We start from the raw sequence: 20,077 nt of genomic DNA on the forward strand, positions 1-20,077 counted from the left end.
CGATGACATCGAACAATACGCCGACCGGACTTTGGACGCAACTGACTTCCGACAAGTACTGACCGCCGTTCACAGCGGAGCTATCAACACCTTCACCGACTCCCTTCCAGTGAAGGGACAATTCTGGACAAGTAGGAGTTTAACCTGCTACAATATCTAGAACGAAGCTGCGCTACAGTCACTCTCGGCAACTCCGACAACGGAGTCAAATCACCACCCATTGCAGACGAAGAGCTCAAGTTGCCAAGAGTGACTGTTGCGCAGCTTCGTTCTGGATATTGTAGCAGGTTAAACTTCTACTTTTTCAGACTAGACAATGAATTTCCGCATGACACTAGCCGCCTCTTTGCTTGCTCCGCCAACCCCATTCATCTGACACCCTTTTCCCTTTGGTCCGACCCCGTCGAAACAGCACGTTTCTTGGGCCTCCCGTTAGATTACGTCGACAACAGCTTAGATAATTCTTACCATCCTAACGGGGATTGAATAACCGTTAAAACAGCAACAACGACACCTAACCTAAACTAATTTTACAATTCAGAATTGGTTCGAGTACGGAAATCTCTACAGAGCCTCAATAATGCGTACTCCTCACGATTATAAACTCTGAAACATATCATAAACCTATCATATTTTTTACAAATAATACAATTCACATTTTTTTAACCAAGTCAAGCTAATAATTTTCAAATAAAACAATATTTCTTTATTTTTGGTCACTTGAATTTCATTTTGTACCGTCAACTAAATTTGTGGTCTCATCACTGATATTCACATGACAAAGATTTTATTGTTGTTATTTTTATTTTTCATTATTAAATTAAATTAAATTAAATTAAGTCGGCATTACAAAGTAGTAAAGCTGTGTAATTATAAATTAGACTAAACAATGATTTAACAATACAATGCAATACAATTGTAATCATACTAGTATGTAGGTACATATATATGTACACATTAGGTAACTATGCATGTAGCATATTATATATAATATGTACGTATGTATGTACGTATGTAATTATACAAGTTTGCGAACGGTGTTAGCCGGCGACTTTCTCATTTTCATTTACTTCTTTCGTTTTTGAGGTTTATCAGTTTGCATTTAGCCTCTATGATGTTAACGGGATAGGTAAGGGCATTTGTATGTGTGTGTGGATGCACAAATATACACAAACATGTTTGCATTGGTGGACAGCATCCTAATGTGAAGTTTGTATGGGTGAATTGCGGCAGCCATGTGGTTTAAACGATTTTCAATTCATTTTTGCGATGGTCAACGGGATTGGATGAATAGCGTTTTGTATTCAGGAATCTGCTGCTTACTCTGGATGAATGAGAAAGAAAAACAAAATTCAGTCTGTGAATCAAAAAACAATAAGTGGCGATAATGAAGAGTAAAATCTCTCTCAAAACAAACACATACAAAATAATATAACGATATTTAAATATGCGAGGAGAAGAGATTAGGTTATTGCAACTGGGCAAGAAACATAATTAGTAAGAAATGTAAGGGTGTAAGGGTAAATTTTAGTTTTAGCGTTAGTGGTAAATTAATTATAGGCGAATTTAATGAGAAATTTAAATCAAGAAATTTTGTCTAAGATTTAAAAAAATTTTTTAAAAACATTTTTTTTTATTTTACATATATAAAATGTGCATTCAAAATAGTATTTTTGAAAATTTTTGATATAAATTTTTTTCATAGAAATAAAAAATAACTAAGGCGCGACTTTTGAAATTTTAAAAAATTGCAGGCAAAGGAAACACCCTAATGTTATAATGTTGAATTTTGAAAAAAAAAAAAATGTGTAAGCAATTTTAAACAGAAAGTTTGTAAGCAAATTGTAAAACCATTGGTAGAAAAATTTATAAAAAAAAAATGTGAGCAAAAAGAACACCCTAATATTATAAAAATATATATTATTTTTGACAAAAATTTTAATAAAACTAGTTATAATTACTAGCATGCGATCATAGGGCGTGGATTAGTCAAAAACTAAGGATCGAAAAAGACACTAAAAAGAATTATACCTTTTTCTAATATTTCTATATAAGTTAGTTAGTTTACGAAAATAAAATTATGAACTTTATAAAAATGAAATAACAACAAAGGCTTTTATATAAATGAGAGGGGACAATAAGTATGAGTATATGTACATAAAAATAATAGTTGCTAATTATAATCAATAATTGTGGGGCTTTGAACAAATTAATAAATATTTCAAAATATTAACGGGTTATTTGCAAATAATAATGTAGTATTTCGAGTATTTAAAAAAAAAAATTAATCACTTGAATCACTGAAGAGAATGGTGGGTTCCAATGGGCGAGTCTTCACATATGGCATTCTTGGCCACGGCCACGTCACGGGCATTGACGACTCATAGTTGAAGTTGTAGAGCTGATCCTGCAACCACTTGCGTTTGTCCGATGGCTCGGGGTAAGTGGAGGCCAAACCTATTTAAAAATCGTTAAGTTATTAACCAGAGCGAAGGAAATTGAGTTTTATTTTTTGCATACCCTTGTCATAAGCACACTTAGTAACGCCTTCAGCAATGCGCATCGACACCTCGCGCACAGCATTCAATGGTGGGTAGAGTGAGCCGCGGTCCAAATCACTTTGGTCAACAAAGTTAGCCAATTCACGTGCGGCAATAAGGAACATATCATCGGAGATGTGGTGTGTGCCGGTGGTGATCACACCCAATGCAATACCTGGGAAAATGTAAGCATTGTTACCCTGACCGGGGTAGAAAGTTTTGCCATTCATCTCCACTGGAGGGAATGGTGAACCAGATGAGAATACGACGCGACCCTGTGAGGAAAAAGAACAGTTAGAAAAATAAATACTTCATGTTGATGCAGTACTTACATCGGTATTTTTGTATGCCTGATCCGCAGTACATTCGGCTTTGTGGGTTGGGTTGGAGAGGGCAAAGACGACGGGGCGTTCGTTGTTGGTGGCCATGATTCTCAAAATTTCGGGTGTGAAGATGCCAGCAGCAGCAGAAGCGCCAATAAGCACCTGAAAGTTAAAAATAAAACAAATTAATTAAAAGTACCGTTAAAAAGTCTGCATTTTAACTCACGTTTGGTTTCACTTTCTCCACAATCTCTTGCAGGTTTTTCATGGGCTCAACGTCCTTGGCATAGTTTTTCTGATGCTCAGACAAGGAGCCTTCCTTGCGTGTTGTAGTCAAGAGACCGTCAATATCGATCATCCAGATCTTTTGTCTGGCTTCCTATAGTTTTGAAGATTTTGATATTGAACGAGAGACACATAAATTAACTTTTAAGAAGTGCAAAAAAGTTGCATGCTTTAATTACGTCTTTGGGCACACCCTCTGCAACCATGGCTTTCACAACGAGATCCGCAATACCGACAGCAGCCTCACCAGCGCCAGCAAATAGGAACGTATAATCCGTAATGCTCTTGCCTGTCACACGTGTGGAAGCATAAATGCCACCCATGGCAACAGCAGCGGTACCCTGGATGTCATCGTTGAAGGTGCAATAACTGTTACGGTATCTGTCGAGGAATCTAAATGCATTGTGATTGCCGAAATCTTCAAATTGGATCAAGGTATTCTGGCCGTAGCGTTTGACAATAGCCTCCATGAATTCATCCAAAAAGTCGTCGTACTCCTTGCCGACAACACGCTTCTGCCTCAGGCCCACATACAATGGATCCTCCAGCAGGTCAATGTTGTTTGTGCCCACATCGAGTAGGATTGGCAGACAGCGATGAGGTTTGATGCCAGCCAAAGCGGTGTAAAGAGCCAGCTTGCCGACACAAATTCCCATGCCGTTGGCACCCAAGTCGCCCAAACCCAAAATACGTTCGCCGTCAGTTACACAAATGGCGCGCACATCAGACTCAGGCCTGAAAGCAGAAAAATATATAAATATTTAGCTGTCTGGTTGTAACTTATGCTAGTTACTTTAACTTACCAGTTTTTGATGACATCGAAAACATAGCCACGATCGTTGTAGCTGATGAAGAGACCACGTGGCCTACGGTAGATCAAACCGAAACGTTGACAGGCCAAACCCACAGTGGGTGTGTATACAATAGGCATGAGATGCTCGATATTCTCCGCTAAGAAACGGTAGAACAAGCGCTCATTACGATCTTGCAGATCGACTAAATATAGATATTTGTTTAGCGGTTCCGTATAACGGCTCACGGCAATTTTGCACAGTTCCAGTTGTTCTTCTTGCGTCTTGAAGCGTGCAGGTTGCAGTCCATGTATACCCAAAGTTTGGCGCTCTTCCAGTGTGAAAGCGAGACCCTAAAAAATTTCGATAAAATAAGAGCATTTTTTATTTAAATATGCCAAGAACTTGGATGCAAAGGCCATTTGTATGAAATGCTTCATTCATAACCTATTCAGCATGTCCTAAATTGGATTATAAACTCTGCGAATTCGACAAAACGGTGTCACCGACAAAATGTAACCGGTAAACGTACCCATCATCGAAGGTCAATGTTGCAAGTGTGTGTTCAGTACTAACCTTATTTAAACGAGGATCTCTCAGATGATCAATACCACGCACGCCGGAGGGACACACCACATCGCCGACAACATCGTGAAACGGTCTGCTATCGGACGTAGCTATTTGACGTGCCACGGGCGCAGCAGCAGCAGCAGCAGCGGGACGCGATGCCGCACATAATTTCGAAAGATTTCCATGCAAACTGCAAAAATACACAAAGAACCGAAAAAAAATGTAAAATTAAACATTCAAATTCAAACAAGCCAAGCTAATCGTTTCTCAAATAAATAAAAAAAAGTAAATATTTAGTCGCAGTTGTATGCGTAGATGGCACCTTGCAGGTTCTTTCACAATTTTCGCCAGCAAACCCTCGGGCAACTTCATGCTGAATGGATGAAAGGAAGTGATTTGACATAGAAATGTAACCGGCTACTTATTTTTATAAGCGAATTTTTATATTTTTTTGCAAACTAGTAAAGCCCTGTCGTTAGAAACAGATTGCATTATCTTGATGGATTAAATGTTTTACGATTACAATGCTAATTATGGCAATGCGATTCACATGCATAAAAACTCGTAATTAAAGGGTTGCTATATAGGAGCGCCGATAAAAGCCGATTACGGCGCAAAGATATTGAAAAGAAGGTGCCAAAAATTTATTATTGTGTTTTGGGTTATTCGGGACTCGTTAATTGTATGATCACAAACTTCCGTTTTGTACATTTAAATGTACATAGTATGTATGTATGCATATGCATGTATGTATGTTTATGTATATTACACATATTACAGTTATATAATGCATATGTATACACATATATATGTATGACGGTTATATGTCTGTGACAGTCCATCAAAATCACAAGGCGACTATCTTATCAAAGCTCGAAAATTCGTTTATCTAACACTGCGAATAAATCATGACGGAATCAGCTGATAGCTACGTAATTTTTTTTAAAGAAGTGTCAAAACAAACAAACATACAAATTTACACAGGTTTATCTCTCTGGTAGTGTATAGTAAGTAGCTTAGTGATTGCTCAGCGCCTACTTCTTATATGCCCTAAAGTGATCTATTTTGGTTATGAATATAGTATATAGCACAAATATACTATACATATGTATGTATATATGTATACCAAATTGGCTAAAATAAATAGCAATAAATATTATTAGACATACATATTGTATGTATGTGCTGGTATGCACATATGTATGTTAGGGTGACCCTGTATTTGAATTGAGGTTTTTTATACGCGAAAGCAGCGAATGTATTATAAGATATTGCATATATAAATGATCTGCGAGACGATCTGAGTCGATTTAGCCATGTCCGCTTGTTCGTAATTCGTTATATACGAGAGATATATTCAGTTTTCGAGATATCGCTTCTAAATCTACCAAATCAGCTGCTTATTTGTCGGAACTGATATCGGACTTCCTCTTCTTCTTTTTTATTGACGTAAACACCGCTTACGCGGCTAAAGCCGAAATAACAACAGCGATTTCCAACGGAGTGAAGGTCTTCCTCTTCCTCTGCTTCCCCCGGCGCGTACTGCGAATACTCTAAGAGCTGGAGCGTTTTCGCTGGACTGATATCGGACTATTATAGCAAAAAGCGGCCTTACAAACAAAACGATCGGAATGAAATGCTTGCCTGGAAAACTTTTTTATTTGACGAGAGTCAACGATAGGAACAATCTCCAAACGAATTGTTCAGATCGGACTACTACTACTACTACCACAAACTGACCGATCAAACAAACTTTTTTATAATTAAAAGTTATCCGTGCATCGACGCGTTGGAAGTTAACGATATTTCTTGTTTTATATTAAATATGAAAATTTTGTATCAAAATGCACTAAAATTGATATTTTGAGCTAAGCTTTTAAATAAAGGAATTTCGCTAAGGAACTAAAATTTCTCATAGGTTAGGTTGGGTTAAACAGGTAGGCAACAAGCCACGCATAGACCAGTTTTGGTCCTTTGCGATACCAGATGGAGTTCAATTCCTAGGTTCAAGAGATGTAGTTATCCTTTAGGAAGCCTGCGCTTCCCATAAATTCGATTTTAATTTTTTTTTATTAGACTCACCCTAAAGTATGTACATATGTATGTATGTACAAAGCCAATATTATTGCTGATATCATATTCAATAGACTCACAGTATATGTGGATGAGTATATCTGTTGCGATATTTGCAAACAATTTCGACCATGACCATATCCAATGCGAAAAATGTATAATTCACTTTACACAGGCGTTCGTGAGATAACAGTGTATACTTACAATAAATATTCTAGGTAAAATTTGAAGGATTTGACATGGAAATTTAAACTGTGCAAAATTTACTTAATAAAAATTTTATTTTTAGTCCTTATGAATACGACTTAGCTCATTAAGGAGAATGTCAGCGAAAAAGCGCCGAAAACAATGCCACGAGTGCATATGTACTCTTTGCACTAGAATTGATATTGCTAAGAGTTATCTCAATATAAGCATACATTAGAAGCAAAAACAAAGCTATAACTCTTTTTCCATTTGAGTATTAAGAATAATTAAAGTATTTTCAAGTAATCAACATTTTTATGTTATCTTTAAAGTGTGTTTTTGACATTTCATAGATTAAAAATATAATTACTAACCTAACACTTGAGGTGTGGGCTTTCACGGCCACACTTTTAATGTTTTGGTTGTGGGCTCTCTAACGATGTGTTATCGTCCGTACTCTGTTTTGAACGTTATCACAGTCGCATCTTAAAAGGGTTTGACATTGACAAGATAACAACAAATTGAAATTTAATCAATTTGTACATATTTCATTAATCATATATTTAATTTAACTTCAATATGGAAGATAGTGGATTCTTACTGACTGGTGCGAAATATGTATGTATGTATGTATATTTAATAAAGAAAAATTTTTTTTCGAATAAAAAAGTACGCTGCAACTCCTCATAACCGGCTAAGAGAGCTGTCCATATATGGGTGCGTTGCAAAAACGAGTCTTAAAATGTATTCTTAGAGTCAGAAGCTGCAATACAGAACTATATTTCTATTGAAATAATAAATGCGAGCCAATGTCAGCCAGAAGTGAATGAATGAGAATTAACTAAATAGTTTACATTTTATCAGAGATAATTTGAATGAAATATTACCAAATTAGTGGCCGTGTCCGGTTATTGGAACGTATTGAAGTCGGGTTATAGGAATTGATTTAATATGCAAATAGTGATGCAACCGTTGTGTTCAAGAAGTTTGCATTGCATCTTATCCATTTATTATGTATGTATTATATTTGAATATGAAATATTACTATGAAAGTTAGTATCTAAAATTCGCTAAAACCATCTTCGACGCCGGGTTATACGAGGAAGCACAGAAAATGGGTCTGGCAGTGAACGAGGGCAAGACGAAATATCTCCTGTCATCAAACAAACAGTCGCACTCGCGATTGATTTCATATGTAAATATCGCGAATGCACATTACTGTTGTGTTCATAAAATTTGTTATTTAGAACCAGCATTAACACCATCAACAATGTCAGCCTGGAAATCCAACAGGGTTGCCAACAGGAGATATTTATGTACATACATACATACATACATATGTATTATATTTTGTGAACATCAAATTCTGAAATCGAGTCTCGAGGCACACTTAACGACTAATAATGAAATTCTCTAACATTCTAGTAAATAAAAATCGCTGAAAATTTAGTTTAAATTTCTCAATGATAACCATGAACTTGCCACTTGCCAACTCATATGTCAAAACAAATCCAAATTAACTGGGTTACTGTGGAATTCTAAGCTAACTTCTTTAAATAGTGATAAATACGAACGAAATACAACTAAGATTTCCGGGCTTGCGTTATAAAACTGTTAATCATAATTTCCGGGCACACTTAAGCGTGTTCACGCAACTAATTACAAAAGTTCGTTGATCAAATCTCTTTACTTCATAAATATCAGTTAATGAGCCATGCATACGAGGGGTGGTTTTGTGATAATAATCCATTCAGCGTAAGAGCCTATGCATATCAATCACGTGGCACTACAGTTATGTACATATAAGTACATACATATACATATGTATATAAGCGCTTGTGGCAACAGCGTCGGTGAATTTTGCATTTTACTATTTATTGAATAAAAATATTCAGAAATTCAGAAATATTCTTGAAAACGTAAAGCATTTTAGCATTTTGAAGACAATCCAAATATTTTGAAACGTTGCCAGCCGCTTTAGTACACCTTTATCTGAGTCACCAGTTAGCACTAATTATCATAAATATTATATTTGCTTATGTGTGTATGTGTGTACATATGTATAGCTGTGAGATATCTGCCATTGAATTCATTATTAACAGCAAACTCGTGGCAAAAAATAGAAAATAAAGAGCTGTGACGCAAAATCAAAAGCAATTAACGGTTCAATCGATATGTCTGTGGGAAATCCCAAACAAACTTGTTTGCAAATCGCATAGATACCAAGCAACATATTTGCCGCCGCCAAGTAAAGCATAACACTCAAATGCTGTCATACAAACATAACCGTTTGTTTTTTTCAAATTAAAACGCAGTTCTCGGAAGACAGTCATGCCACATTGGTCACTGCGTGTTCGCTTTTTATGAACTCAATGCTGACTGGAGGCACAGTGTGGTGAGATAACTGGAGAGCTTGCCAGCAAGTAAATTAAAAAGCGTAAAAATTAAAAAGAAAACAAAGAATGCTGACGAAACGGCCGGCAAACAGCTGTTATTATGGCCTGATTGCTTATTTGCCAAGCCGCTGTTGCTAATGGCAAATACATATGTACATACATATGCATGTACATTCATACATACCAATACATATGTATGTATGTATAATGCTAATAAGCAGTCTACGGCGATTTTTAACCGCAGTCATGCGCTCGCTACCACGAAAATGTGACGATATCGTGGCGTCAGTGAAGTCATCAGCCCACACAGCGATCACGCACACAAACACACGCAAACCCGAAACTAGTAATAACAAGAACTCAAAGTGACGCCTTCGCCGTGCGTAAATTCTGTACATACATATGTATGTATGTACTTAGGTGTTCGTGATATAATGATATTTGATAACAGTGCCAATGTTTGTGTGTATGTACATATGTATGTACAAGTGTTCATTTGTATCTATGAGTACTTCAAATAAATTATTCCTCTGAATTTAATTTAAAAACAAAATAACAACATAAGATACGCTTGTGATTGTATCTTCACACGTATGTATGTGTGTATGTTTGCTTTTGTAGTTGACAAATAAAATTGAATGCTCAACAGAAATAATATTTGAAGCATTAATGCTAATTACATACATACATACATACATAACTGTTATACTTTTAAGCGTAAATGCATACATACATATGTATGTATATATGTACATACATACATATGTATACTAGGGCATACTACTTCAGTCTGGTGAAAATTGTCTGTACTATGATGTAACTCATGAGCATACTAAAATTATGGAGGGAACACTTCTCCAGTCTGCTGAATGGCAGTGAAAGCATAACGCCAAGGGAAGGCGAAGCCGGTTCCACATTCGATGACGATGGAGCAGACGTTCCATTCCCCGACCACGCAGAAGTTCGAATAGCAATATATACGTCTGAAGAACAACAAAGCGGCGGGTGCCGATGGATTGCCGGTCGAGCTATTCAAACACGGCGGCGAAGAACTGATAAGGAGCATGCATCAGCTTCTTTGTAGAATATGGTAGGACGACAGCATGCATGACGATTGGAATTTAAGTGTGCCCTGCCCAATCCACAAAAAGGGAGACCCCACAATCTGCGGCAACCACCGTGGGATAAGCCTTCTCAACATCGCATATAACGTTCTATCGAGCTTATTGTGTGAAAGATTAAAGCCCACTGTCAACAAACTGATTGGATCTTATCAGCGTGGCTTTAGACCTGGAAAATCAACAACCGACCAGACATTCACCATGCTCCAAATCTTGGAAAAGACCCGTGAAAAGAGAATCGACACGCAGACAAGGCGACTCCCTTTCGTGTGACTTCTTCAACCCACTTCTGGACAAAATAATTCGAACTGCAGAACTAAACAGAGAAGATACCATCTTCTATAAAAGTGTACAGCTGCTGACGTGTGCTGATGATATTGATATAATTGGCCTTAAAAACCGCTGTTAGTTCTGCTTTCTCCACAATGGATAAAGAAGCGTGCGCAACTTCGTTCTGGATACTGTAACAGGTTAAACTCCTACTTATCCAGAATAGACCCTGACATACCGAATGTATGTCCTGCATGCAACGAGTCTCCGCATGACACTGACCACCTCTTTGCATGCCCTACGAACCCTACTCATCTAACACCCTCCTCCCTTTGGTCCGACCCCGTCGAAACAGCACGTTTCCGGTGTCTACCGTTAGATGACATCGACGACAACACAAATGACATTTACCATCCCAACGGGGATTGAATTTCCGTTACAACAACAACAACAACAAGCGAAGCAAATGGGTCTGGTAGTGAAGGAGGGCAAGACGAAATATCTCCTGTCAAACAAACAGTCGTCGCATTTGGCTCCTACGCCGCTATTGACAGTCATAACTATGAAGGCGTAAATAATTTCGTATATCTTGGAATCAGCATTAACACCAACAACAACGTCAGCCTCGAAATCCAATGCAGAATATCTCTTTCCAACAGGTACCACTTCGGACTAAGTAGACAATTGAGAAGTAAAGTCCTCTTTCGACGAACAAAAACCAAACTCTACAAGTCACTCATAATTTCCGTCCTGCTATATGGTGCAGAGGCATGGACGATGACAACATCTGATAAATTGGCATTATGTGTTTTCGATAGAAAGGAAGATTTATGGTTCTTTGCGCATTGACAACGGCGAATGCCTTGTTCGACGGAACGATTAGCTGTATGAGATATACGACGACATTGACATAGTTCAGCGAATTAAGAGACAGCGGCTACGCTGACTAGGTAACGTAGTCCGAATGGATGAAAACACTCCAGCTCTGAAAGTATTCGACGCAGTACCCGCCGGAGAAAGCAGAGGAAGATCTCCCTCCGTTGGAAAGACCAGGTGAAGAAGGACCTGGCAGCACTTGGAATCTCCAATTGCCGCCACATTTCGAAATGAAGAAACGACTGGCGGGCTGTTGTAAACTCGGTTATAGTCGTGTAAGCGGTGTCTACGACAATAAAGAAAAAGCTGGGTGTACAAATGTGAGTTCGAAATAACTGCATTGCAAATCAAAATATGCAATTTAAGACTTTACGGTCGTGGGGCTATATTTTTAGCTGATTTTATAACTCTCTGAACATCAAAAGGTTTAAACTGCCAAATACTCCCAGAGTTTTGACATTGACAATTGACCTTTAGCATTTGACATTCGTCAAAGACTCTGTCTACATTTTGCCTCGTCCAGACCTTGAACTTTCCATTAACAGAGGGGTACCGCTTTGCAAAAAAGCGTATTATTATTAACTTTACGATGCTCAACCCTTTCGAACAGTTTCGTACTTCCTCAAAAATTGCAGCTTTAAACCGAATTCGGTATTCCATAGCAACAACGCAAAAAGTGAAGTCATTCGCTGTTACATAACTCAAGTAAAATGTTTGATTTGTGAAACCATGCGAAACAAGCGAGTGATTATCGTGCGCTTGCCGAAAGTTTCTACTTTGCCAAACCGCCATACAATTTTTAACTGTATACTTTTCAATGAGTCACGACAATTACTGACGAAATTAGCGGGAAATTGCTTTACTCACTTACAATTAGCCACAAGTGTGCGCCAATGGCAAAAAACTTTAATTGATCCCCTTCGAGAGTGATCGGATAGAGCGTTCATTAAGCACCTGCTCAACTGGAGAGCGCAAAGCGGTTCTTCCAACACACTTTACTAAGTACATATTAAGTCCACTAAATCAGTTGCCGCTTGATTATTCTATGGCATCATTAAATTCGTTTTATTAAAGCCTTTATTTCTCGCAGCGGCAGCACAAAGTACCGTTAGATTCAGTTACTGCCGGCAATTGCCCCTCAACAGAACTATCATCACTTAATTGAGCCAACGCTTTGTTTTTATTTTAATTTTGCTTTCCGTTTTTTTATCAAATGATATGGTATAGTTGTGTGTGTGCGTGTGTCTGTCTGTGTGCTCACTTGTGGCCTGTGTTGTTGACTTGACACTTTATTAAGTTAATGTCACAGCCAATATTGACGCTTAAGTGAATTAGTTTTTAATATTGTTGTGGCAAACTACTCATTTAATTAGTTGGTGTGTTATTTCGTCATTCAACGAATATTTATTGATATTGGCAAGCACATACATATGTGCATAGTATATTATGAGAGAGATATAGACACTTTTATTTCACACTTTTCGCATTTATGCATGAGCAATAATATTTTAAGTTATAACACAAATTTACGACACTTCATTTTCATGCATTAAAACTTGCACACGTTTGAAAAATAATTGAAAATTATTGTTATTTGTAGCAATTTGTTAAAGTAGCTTACGTCAACTATTTTGTTTTCTACTAAAAGACTCTTTATATGCACTTTATTACACTTTTTATCTAAGTTTCCGATTCCAAGGCAATTAACCACTCACACCACTTGTTCAGGTTCTAAACCACGAAGCTATATTTTCATATTAATATTTCGGAAAGTTGATGTTGTTGTTTAAAAAAAATAAAAATAAAAAAAATTGTAGAAACCCGAAAAATTATGCCACTACTATTTATTTGCTCGGAATGTTGGTATTTAAAAAATATGATTTCAAACGCAAAAAGTTGCCGACAACATTGTTTACATAATGCGAATATGAGAATGTAAGCTTCTCTGAAATATTACAGAAACCAACAAACTGAATATCCAAATCTGCTTATGATAGCTTTTCATCCGCTTATTCTATCAACAATGATCGAAGTATATTTCCAGGCATGAATTAACAAACAAACGAATATGTAAGTATCAGCACATAAGCAATCATTAAACTTTTTTATTATTGACGCGGCTATTTTTATGGCTTCTGTCATAATGAAGTCGCTTTTTGAGAAATTCTAGCATTCCCAAGCGCAATTTTCTGTTTGTAATAAAGTAAAGGAATAAATTTAGATTTAAACTCTTGAACTGTAGTATAGTTCACTATTAATTCATCAATTCAGGCGGTCAATAAATAATAATCCTTCATTTTTTTTTTTTTAATCTTTACTTTGAGCTAGACAGCGAACGGCTGGATTTCAGGAAAAAATTGAATGATATTTTCATTAAAATAATGCGCCATCACATCCTAACATGATTATTAGAGAAATTTCGGACAAACAACAAACCAAACCGATTGCTCAAGATACTCAATTGTCACAAAACTCAATTATTTCTGCTGGATAATGCCATTAGTCGTAGATCAAAAATCGCTGAAGTAACTAAAGGACATCACGGATGTCCATAACAATTGTATAGTAACAAATCTAGTTAAAATATAAAAAAAAAATTATAAAAATTGCTTTAAAGTAAATTAACTTATAAAATAAAAAATAAGTAATTGTTCCTTGTTTCGAACATTCTTTACAACATACGGTTTCCCGTAATAAATTTTAGTAATAAATTATTTATTTTGAAAATATTAAGCAACTCACTTTTCACTCTGCGACATTGTGCGTTGTTAGCTTTTAGTAAAATAAAACCTGTGATTGATGCTTGACACACGGTAATACAATAATGACAGTGGAATTAACTGGCACACTTTATTTATAAATAGTAGGCATCCATTGAATCAGTGTCAAGTTGCCTGACAAAATGACGTCAGAAGATACACGCGCCATGGAAAACACTCGAAAGTGTGTACTTTCAAGTGGCATCACCGAAATAGTTGGTAGATCGAAATTACTACCGATATCATTGAATCAATAATCATTATATTTCAATGGAGCATCCCCACTTATCTTATCAGGAAATTGTTTGATTAATCTGCATTTAAGATGCTTGCGTATGGAAAATGAAGTTGCACGCACGCCGCAGGTGAAATATCGCAGTCTGGTTGTAAGCGGCTCGCAATTGTTTTTGTTGTTTTGTATTTAGTATTTAGTAATTATGCGTGTATTTTATCAAAGTGTCCCCCAAAACTACGCCGAACTCTTTATCATTTCAGTTCGATCACTAATTTGCTTGTCTATAGATAACGTTTATGTTTGTGTGTGTATGTGCGTGTGCTGATTCAATAAACCACTCATTTGCACTCATTAATGTGTTGGCACTTCAAAGGAGCTCTTAGCTCAGCTGTTAAGTCAAATGTGTCGCAAATGAGTGCATACATGCATACACACATCCCCAAACATGTAAATACATGTAAATAAGTATGCATTACGCTGATAAACAAATTTCTCGAAAACTCAAGCAGATATTTGTTAGTGATAGCCTCGTGTGTATATAAAGAAAAACTTTAACACCCTGTCTTTTAGTTTTTACCGGACACAACATGTTGAAGGGAGTGTCGAGCTCTCCCGCAGCGGTTTGCAGTTATGATGATATGAGGACCGTTTTCACGGCAGTCGGAAACGGGAAAAGGAACAAACTCCTTTTATCCCTCCAAGGACTTGTAACATCCTTCATAAATATTTGATAAAAAAATTCTAAAGGTACAACAACAATGTGTAAGAAATTTAAGTTAATTGAAATAGCATACTTGAGCTTAAAGCGAGTTCTAGCTTATAAATAATTTATTAATTTCGAGTTGTTGTCTTAAGTTTATGGGCGTTCAATAATTTCAAGTTGGGCAACATGCACAAAGAATTATCATAGCTACATACATACATACATATATACTACTTTTCACCAATTCCAAAGCAAAAGCAAAACAACAGGCAAAAATTTCAGTTGCACACCTAATGTGAAGTTATAAAAGTGATTTTTTCGTATATCGATAGTTTAAAAATAATACTCGGAGACAAATGCTACGATCACACATCATGCAGACGCACATTTCTTTATTTTTTGGGCCCACGTCCAACCAGCATTTTTTATCATAGTAATTTTGCATTCATGAGACCATAGGATGTCGAACCATTTTTATACCCTGAACACGGTATATTAAGTTTGACACATCAAGACATTTTCTCTTCAAGAATCTGCTCATTTGTCGGATCTGCCGATATCGGACCATTATATCATAGCTGCCATACAAACTGAACGATCGGAATCAAGTTCTTGTATGGAAAGCTTTCACATTTGACAGGATATATTCACGAAATTTGGTACAGATTATTTTCTAAAGCAACAATGTAGTCTCCGAAGAAATTGTTCAGATCGGATTACAATAGCATATAGCTCCCATATAAACTGAACACATAGTTACTAAAAGAAATGCACCTGTGAAGGGTATATCAGCTTCGGTGCAACCGAAGTTAACGTTTTTTCTTGTTTTTCTTAATTTTCAGCTCCACCCCGAATTGATGTGGCGTTACTGAATACGATTGCATCTATGCCGTTTGCTCAGCATTGGCACCTTTCAGGACACTTTGCCAAAGAGATTTTCTCCACAGGTCGCCTTCTTACCGTTCTTGCAGAAACTTGTGCACATAATTCTTGTTAAATGGCTGCAGCTGTCTTAAACGGATTGCGCATCGACAATCTTGCAATATTTTGAAGGACATCCGCAGTAATTGCTGTTTTTTAAGGCATTTTTCTCATTATTTAAGGCATTAAACAAAAATTTTTGGGACACATTCAATATGTTTGAAATTTCACTTTGCGTGTGACCGTTTCCTTGCAAATTTTCAACGCACAATCTTTCTTGCTCTGAACAATGTCCAGTAAACCTATTTTTCTACACAAATAACTGCATAATTGATACAATTATTCATTCCACAAATCTAATTAAGTTATTATACTACTTATTACGCATTTTAATTTCAATATTTTTAGTTTATGAAACCATTTCGCTATTGATTCAATTATTTTGTCAATAAGCACGAGTCACGCTATATACAATTTTTAAATTATAGTTCACTGTAAAACTCGACAATGCTATCCTTTCCTATTTTTTAAAAGTACATATTATTACATTTGTTATTATGCAAAAAAGTTACTACATAAATAAAAAATTTCAAAAAATTGTACATTTGTTCAAAACAAAATCTTTGATTCTATTTTATTGTCCGTGTATATTTTTCCTTTGTTTAAGAACATTGCACTTTAGGCATTTTTTACAAATATTTTCTATAAAATCTCCAAAACATTAATATAAATTAATATATACATATTTACAAAATAATGTTTAGCGTTATGTGTGAGTATGTGCATATAAAAACAAACATATGTACATACATATGTATCTAAAAGCTAAAAATAATTTGGTATTGAAATGCGCATTTGAGCAAATAACGGTTTTCTTTTTAATTTTTTTAATTATTTCTACACTTTGTGAAGGATAACAGTGTGTGCTAAAAAAATTCCACTTCAACCAATAGGCGCCTGAAGGACCGATCAAAGTGGATCAGAAGCTGTTATCGTTTATGAACAACGCTTATTACTAGAGAAAGGTTTTTGCAATTTTGAGTAAAATGTGGGACTTATAATAACCCTTGATGCTTGCTAAAAATTATATAAAATATGAATATTCAAGCGATGTATGTATTTCTAGGCAAAAATAAATAAATGAGTACCTATTTTAAATGGCTAAATCATATGTATCCATCTTCTATAATACACACACAATTATTTTTTATTTCTTGGCTATACCGTATATTTGGCTTAATTTGCTATTTTTCGAAGATTTACGATTTGCATCTAGGAGAATGCAGTATAAATCCATCGTAATGCGTACTAACGTATGTATCTTTCAACCAAACACATAAATACATAAAAATTCTTGTATACACATAAGTACATATGTATGTGCGTAAGTGTGTATGCAAATAAAATTACATGTGAACATTTGAATAGCATTTAGCTGCCAAAAGTGATTTTGTTTTGTTTTTGTATAAATATTTACTTTCTAGGAAACACCCACTTCTAGTTTTTTGCGATCAACAGTACTTTCTCTTTCACCTCGCGAAACAAAAGTGAAAAAATCTCAGGGAGTAAGCAATCATGCCACAAAAAGAGAATCAATCTAATTAGAAGGGTTTTCAAAGTTGTTTGCTCGGAGATTCTTTAGTATTTTAAAATCTCCATAATTAGTGTAAATTTTTGCTGTGAGACTAATGTGTTTGAATACATACTTATGTACGTACATAAGTATGTACACATAATTATTATTATTAATTTATTATAATTGGTTTTAAGTTAAAAAAGCGAAGATGTTCTAAATTCTTTTCTATTATACATTGTTTATATGTATACTTGCATATGGTACATACATACATACATATGTACATATATTCTTCACAATCAAACACTTTCGCATATTTTCAAAATTTTCGCCAAAACAAAATTCAGCCAATGACGGCATAAAAACTGCAAACATAAAATTAATTTATTTGTTTATGGAATTTTTTGCCCTGTGAATGAAGCTCAACACTGTCACAGGCTGATCAGCTGCTGTGTTTAGATTTATATAGAATATCTACATACATATGTTTACCCATAGTTTTCAGAAAACAAACTTAGATGGATCGAATAGGTGAAACAAGCGGAAACTGCAAATTATGATTTACAAATTTTACCATATGGTTTTAATAAAAAATAATGAGCTCATATTGGTGCATAGCATGTACCTAGTATGTGCAAATGACCTTGGGTTAGGTGCAAATAATAATTGACAATTTGTTATAAATTTAAAGTTTGATATGCACCGATTAAAAAAGTCGTGATTTTCAAGAAGAAATTCAAAAATAATATATTCTTTTTTCACAAATTTTAACCGAATATCACCGATAAATAATATAGCGCTCGAATACAAATAACAATGATAAAAAAATTAATTCAAATGCTAATATACGCTCTTGTGTAAATACACATATTCATGAATTCATCACTCATATACACACATATGGTACATATGTACATATCACGGCATACACTTACTATGTGCGAATGTGTATTTATTGATTTTTCATGTGGCCAAATCCACACGCTTTAAATATGTAGACTATTATGTGCGTCTGCAAATGAAGTGAGTTCGCCGAACGTCGACTTTTTCTCATATTCTTTTGCCTCTTCAATGCCAAGAAAAAATATGCTCATTATAATACTTTTCAGAACGAAGCAACGAAATATTTTTGCCGATTATGTAATTATTTTAGGGAATTTTTATCTCTAAAACTAAAACACTAATGAACTTATACAGCGAAGGCAAATCGCGTGACCAGAATTGCCGACAGATATGAAGTGTGGGCAAACAGGTGATAAAAGGGGGTGTGGCAAGTATATATATACATAGTTTGTATATAGCTTATGAGATATATTTGTATATATTTATAGTTTTACATATGCACACATATGAAAGAGAAGCGACTAGACAATGTGGCGTCAACACGCCAACCGCATGAGTTAACTGCAACACCCAGCAATTTGTATTTACTATCAAATTGCATAAACATAGATGCACGTATGTATATATGTACATATATATTTATATATGCAATAAGTAAATGAGCGTGATCAGGGAAGCAGTTTAAACTGGAGCAAGGTTGGCGAAGCCACTGGTATTAAGCACGCTATAAGCTAGTCACTCAGGTAATGTGTACACAGTGGGTCAATGATAATGACCATGACGCCTGCATACATATCCACATGTGAGCTTGCACTACTTTTTACTCTACATATGCAATTGTTGAAATGCACACCGGAGCATCAACGCCAACCCAATTGTCTTCACACCACATTCGCGCGCACACGCCAGCCATGTACCACCTGCTAGGCCATCATTGCATAAGTCGATAGCGAATTTTCTTCACTTGCTCATTTTATCCAAATTATAAATACAAATATTAAGAACTTTTATATACACTAGCATGTAACTTGTCGGTAATTTACACTGACATTGAAGGAAAACTTACATTGGACGTGAAAGCATTTTGTCAGCGGTCTTATAATTTAGTTGTGCACTTCTCGTACTTAAGCTCTATTTGCTGCAATTCAACTGGATGCGAACGTTGCAATTTCCGGTGGCAAAATATTTTCGTTCAAAGGCAGTGGCAATAAACCTCGTAATACTTTTGCGACACGGGATAATCCTTGATGTTTTTTTACCTTATTTGGTTTTGATTGGCCTTTTCTTCAAGCGAAGAACTGGGCAAGCACCACTCAAATTTTTCGGTAGCCGCGAACGGAACCACCAATAAACCAAACCGCACGAAAGTCAAAAAAAGACTAGAGAATTTTCTCTTATTGGAATAAACGCTCAACGCGAATGGATAATATTCACCACGACCTTCAAGTGTGGTGAACGAAAAGCGACCGTATCAGCTGTTGCTTGGCTGTTTGTTTATTCGCGTATTTGGCGCGCTATATTTAAAAATTTGACACCTGGAAATTTGCTTCCACTTATAGTGTTGCAACGTAATAAAAATTACATTTCATGAAAATAGAATATTTGAAAT

General features: G+C 35.8%; 1 protein-coding gene across 3 annotated transcripts; it reads right to left on the reverse strand.

Annotated features, from left to right (window-relative positions):
• Nucleotides 1–680: 680 nt before the first annotated feature.
• LOC126767801 (NADP-dependent malic enzyme) lies at nucleotides 681–19,853 on the reverse strand. 3 transcript variants are annotated; one of them, XM_050485440.1, is made up of 9 exons: nucleotides 19,535–19,853; nucleotides 4,516–4,699; nucleotides 3,952–4,292; nucleotides 3,328–3,883; nucleotides 3,090–3,242; nucleotides 2,873–3,025; nucleotides 2,521–2,815; nucleotides 2,293–2,457; nucleotides 681–1,324 (listed from the first exon to the last, which is right to left on the reverse strand). In XM_050485440.1, the coding sequence occupies exons 1-9, from the start codon at nucleotides 19,549–19,551 to the stop codon at nucleotides 1,320–1,322; spliced, it is 1,869 nt and encodes a 622-aa protein (XP_050341397.1). In that variant the 5' UTR covers nucleotides 19,552–19,853; the 3' UTR covers nucleotides 681–1,319. The 3 variants fall into 3 exon arrangements, with proteins under 3 accessions (XP_050341397.1, XP_050341398.1, XP_050341396.1); XM_050485441.1 differs by lacking the exon at nucleotides 19,535–19,853 and adding an exon at nucleotides 14,174–14,205; XM_050485439.1 differs by lacking the exon at nucleotides 19,535–19,853 and adding an exon at nucleotides 4,832–4,896.
• Between the last annotated feature and the right edge of the window lie 224 nt (nucleotides 19,854–20,077).

The sequence above is a fragment of the Bactrocera neohumeralis genome, chromosome 2 (genome assembly GCF_024586455.1).
Source record: "Bactrocera neohumeralis isolate Rockhampton chromosome 2, APGP_CSIRO_Bneo_wtdbg2-racon-allhic-juicebox.fasta_v2, whole genome shotgun sequence".
NCBI classification, from domain to species: domain Eukaryota; kingdom Metazoa; phylum Arthropoda; class Insecta; order Diptera; family Tephritidae; genus Bactrocera; species Bactrocera neohumeralis.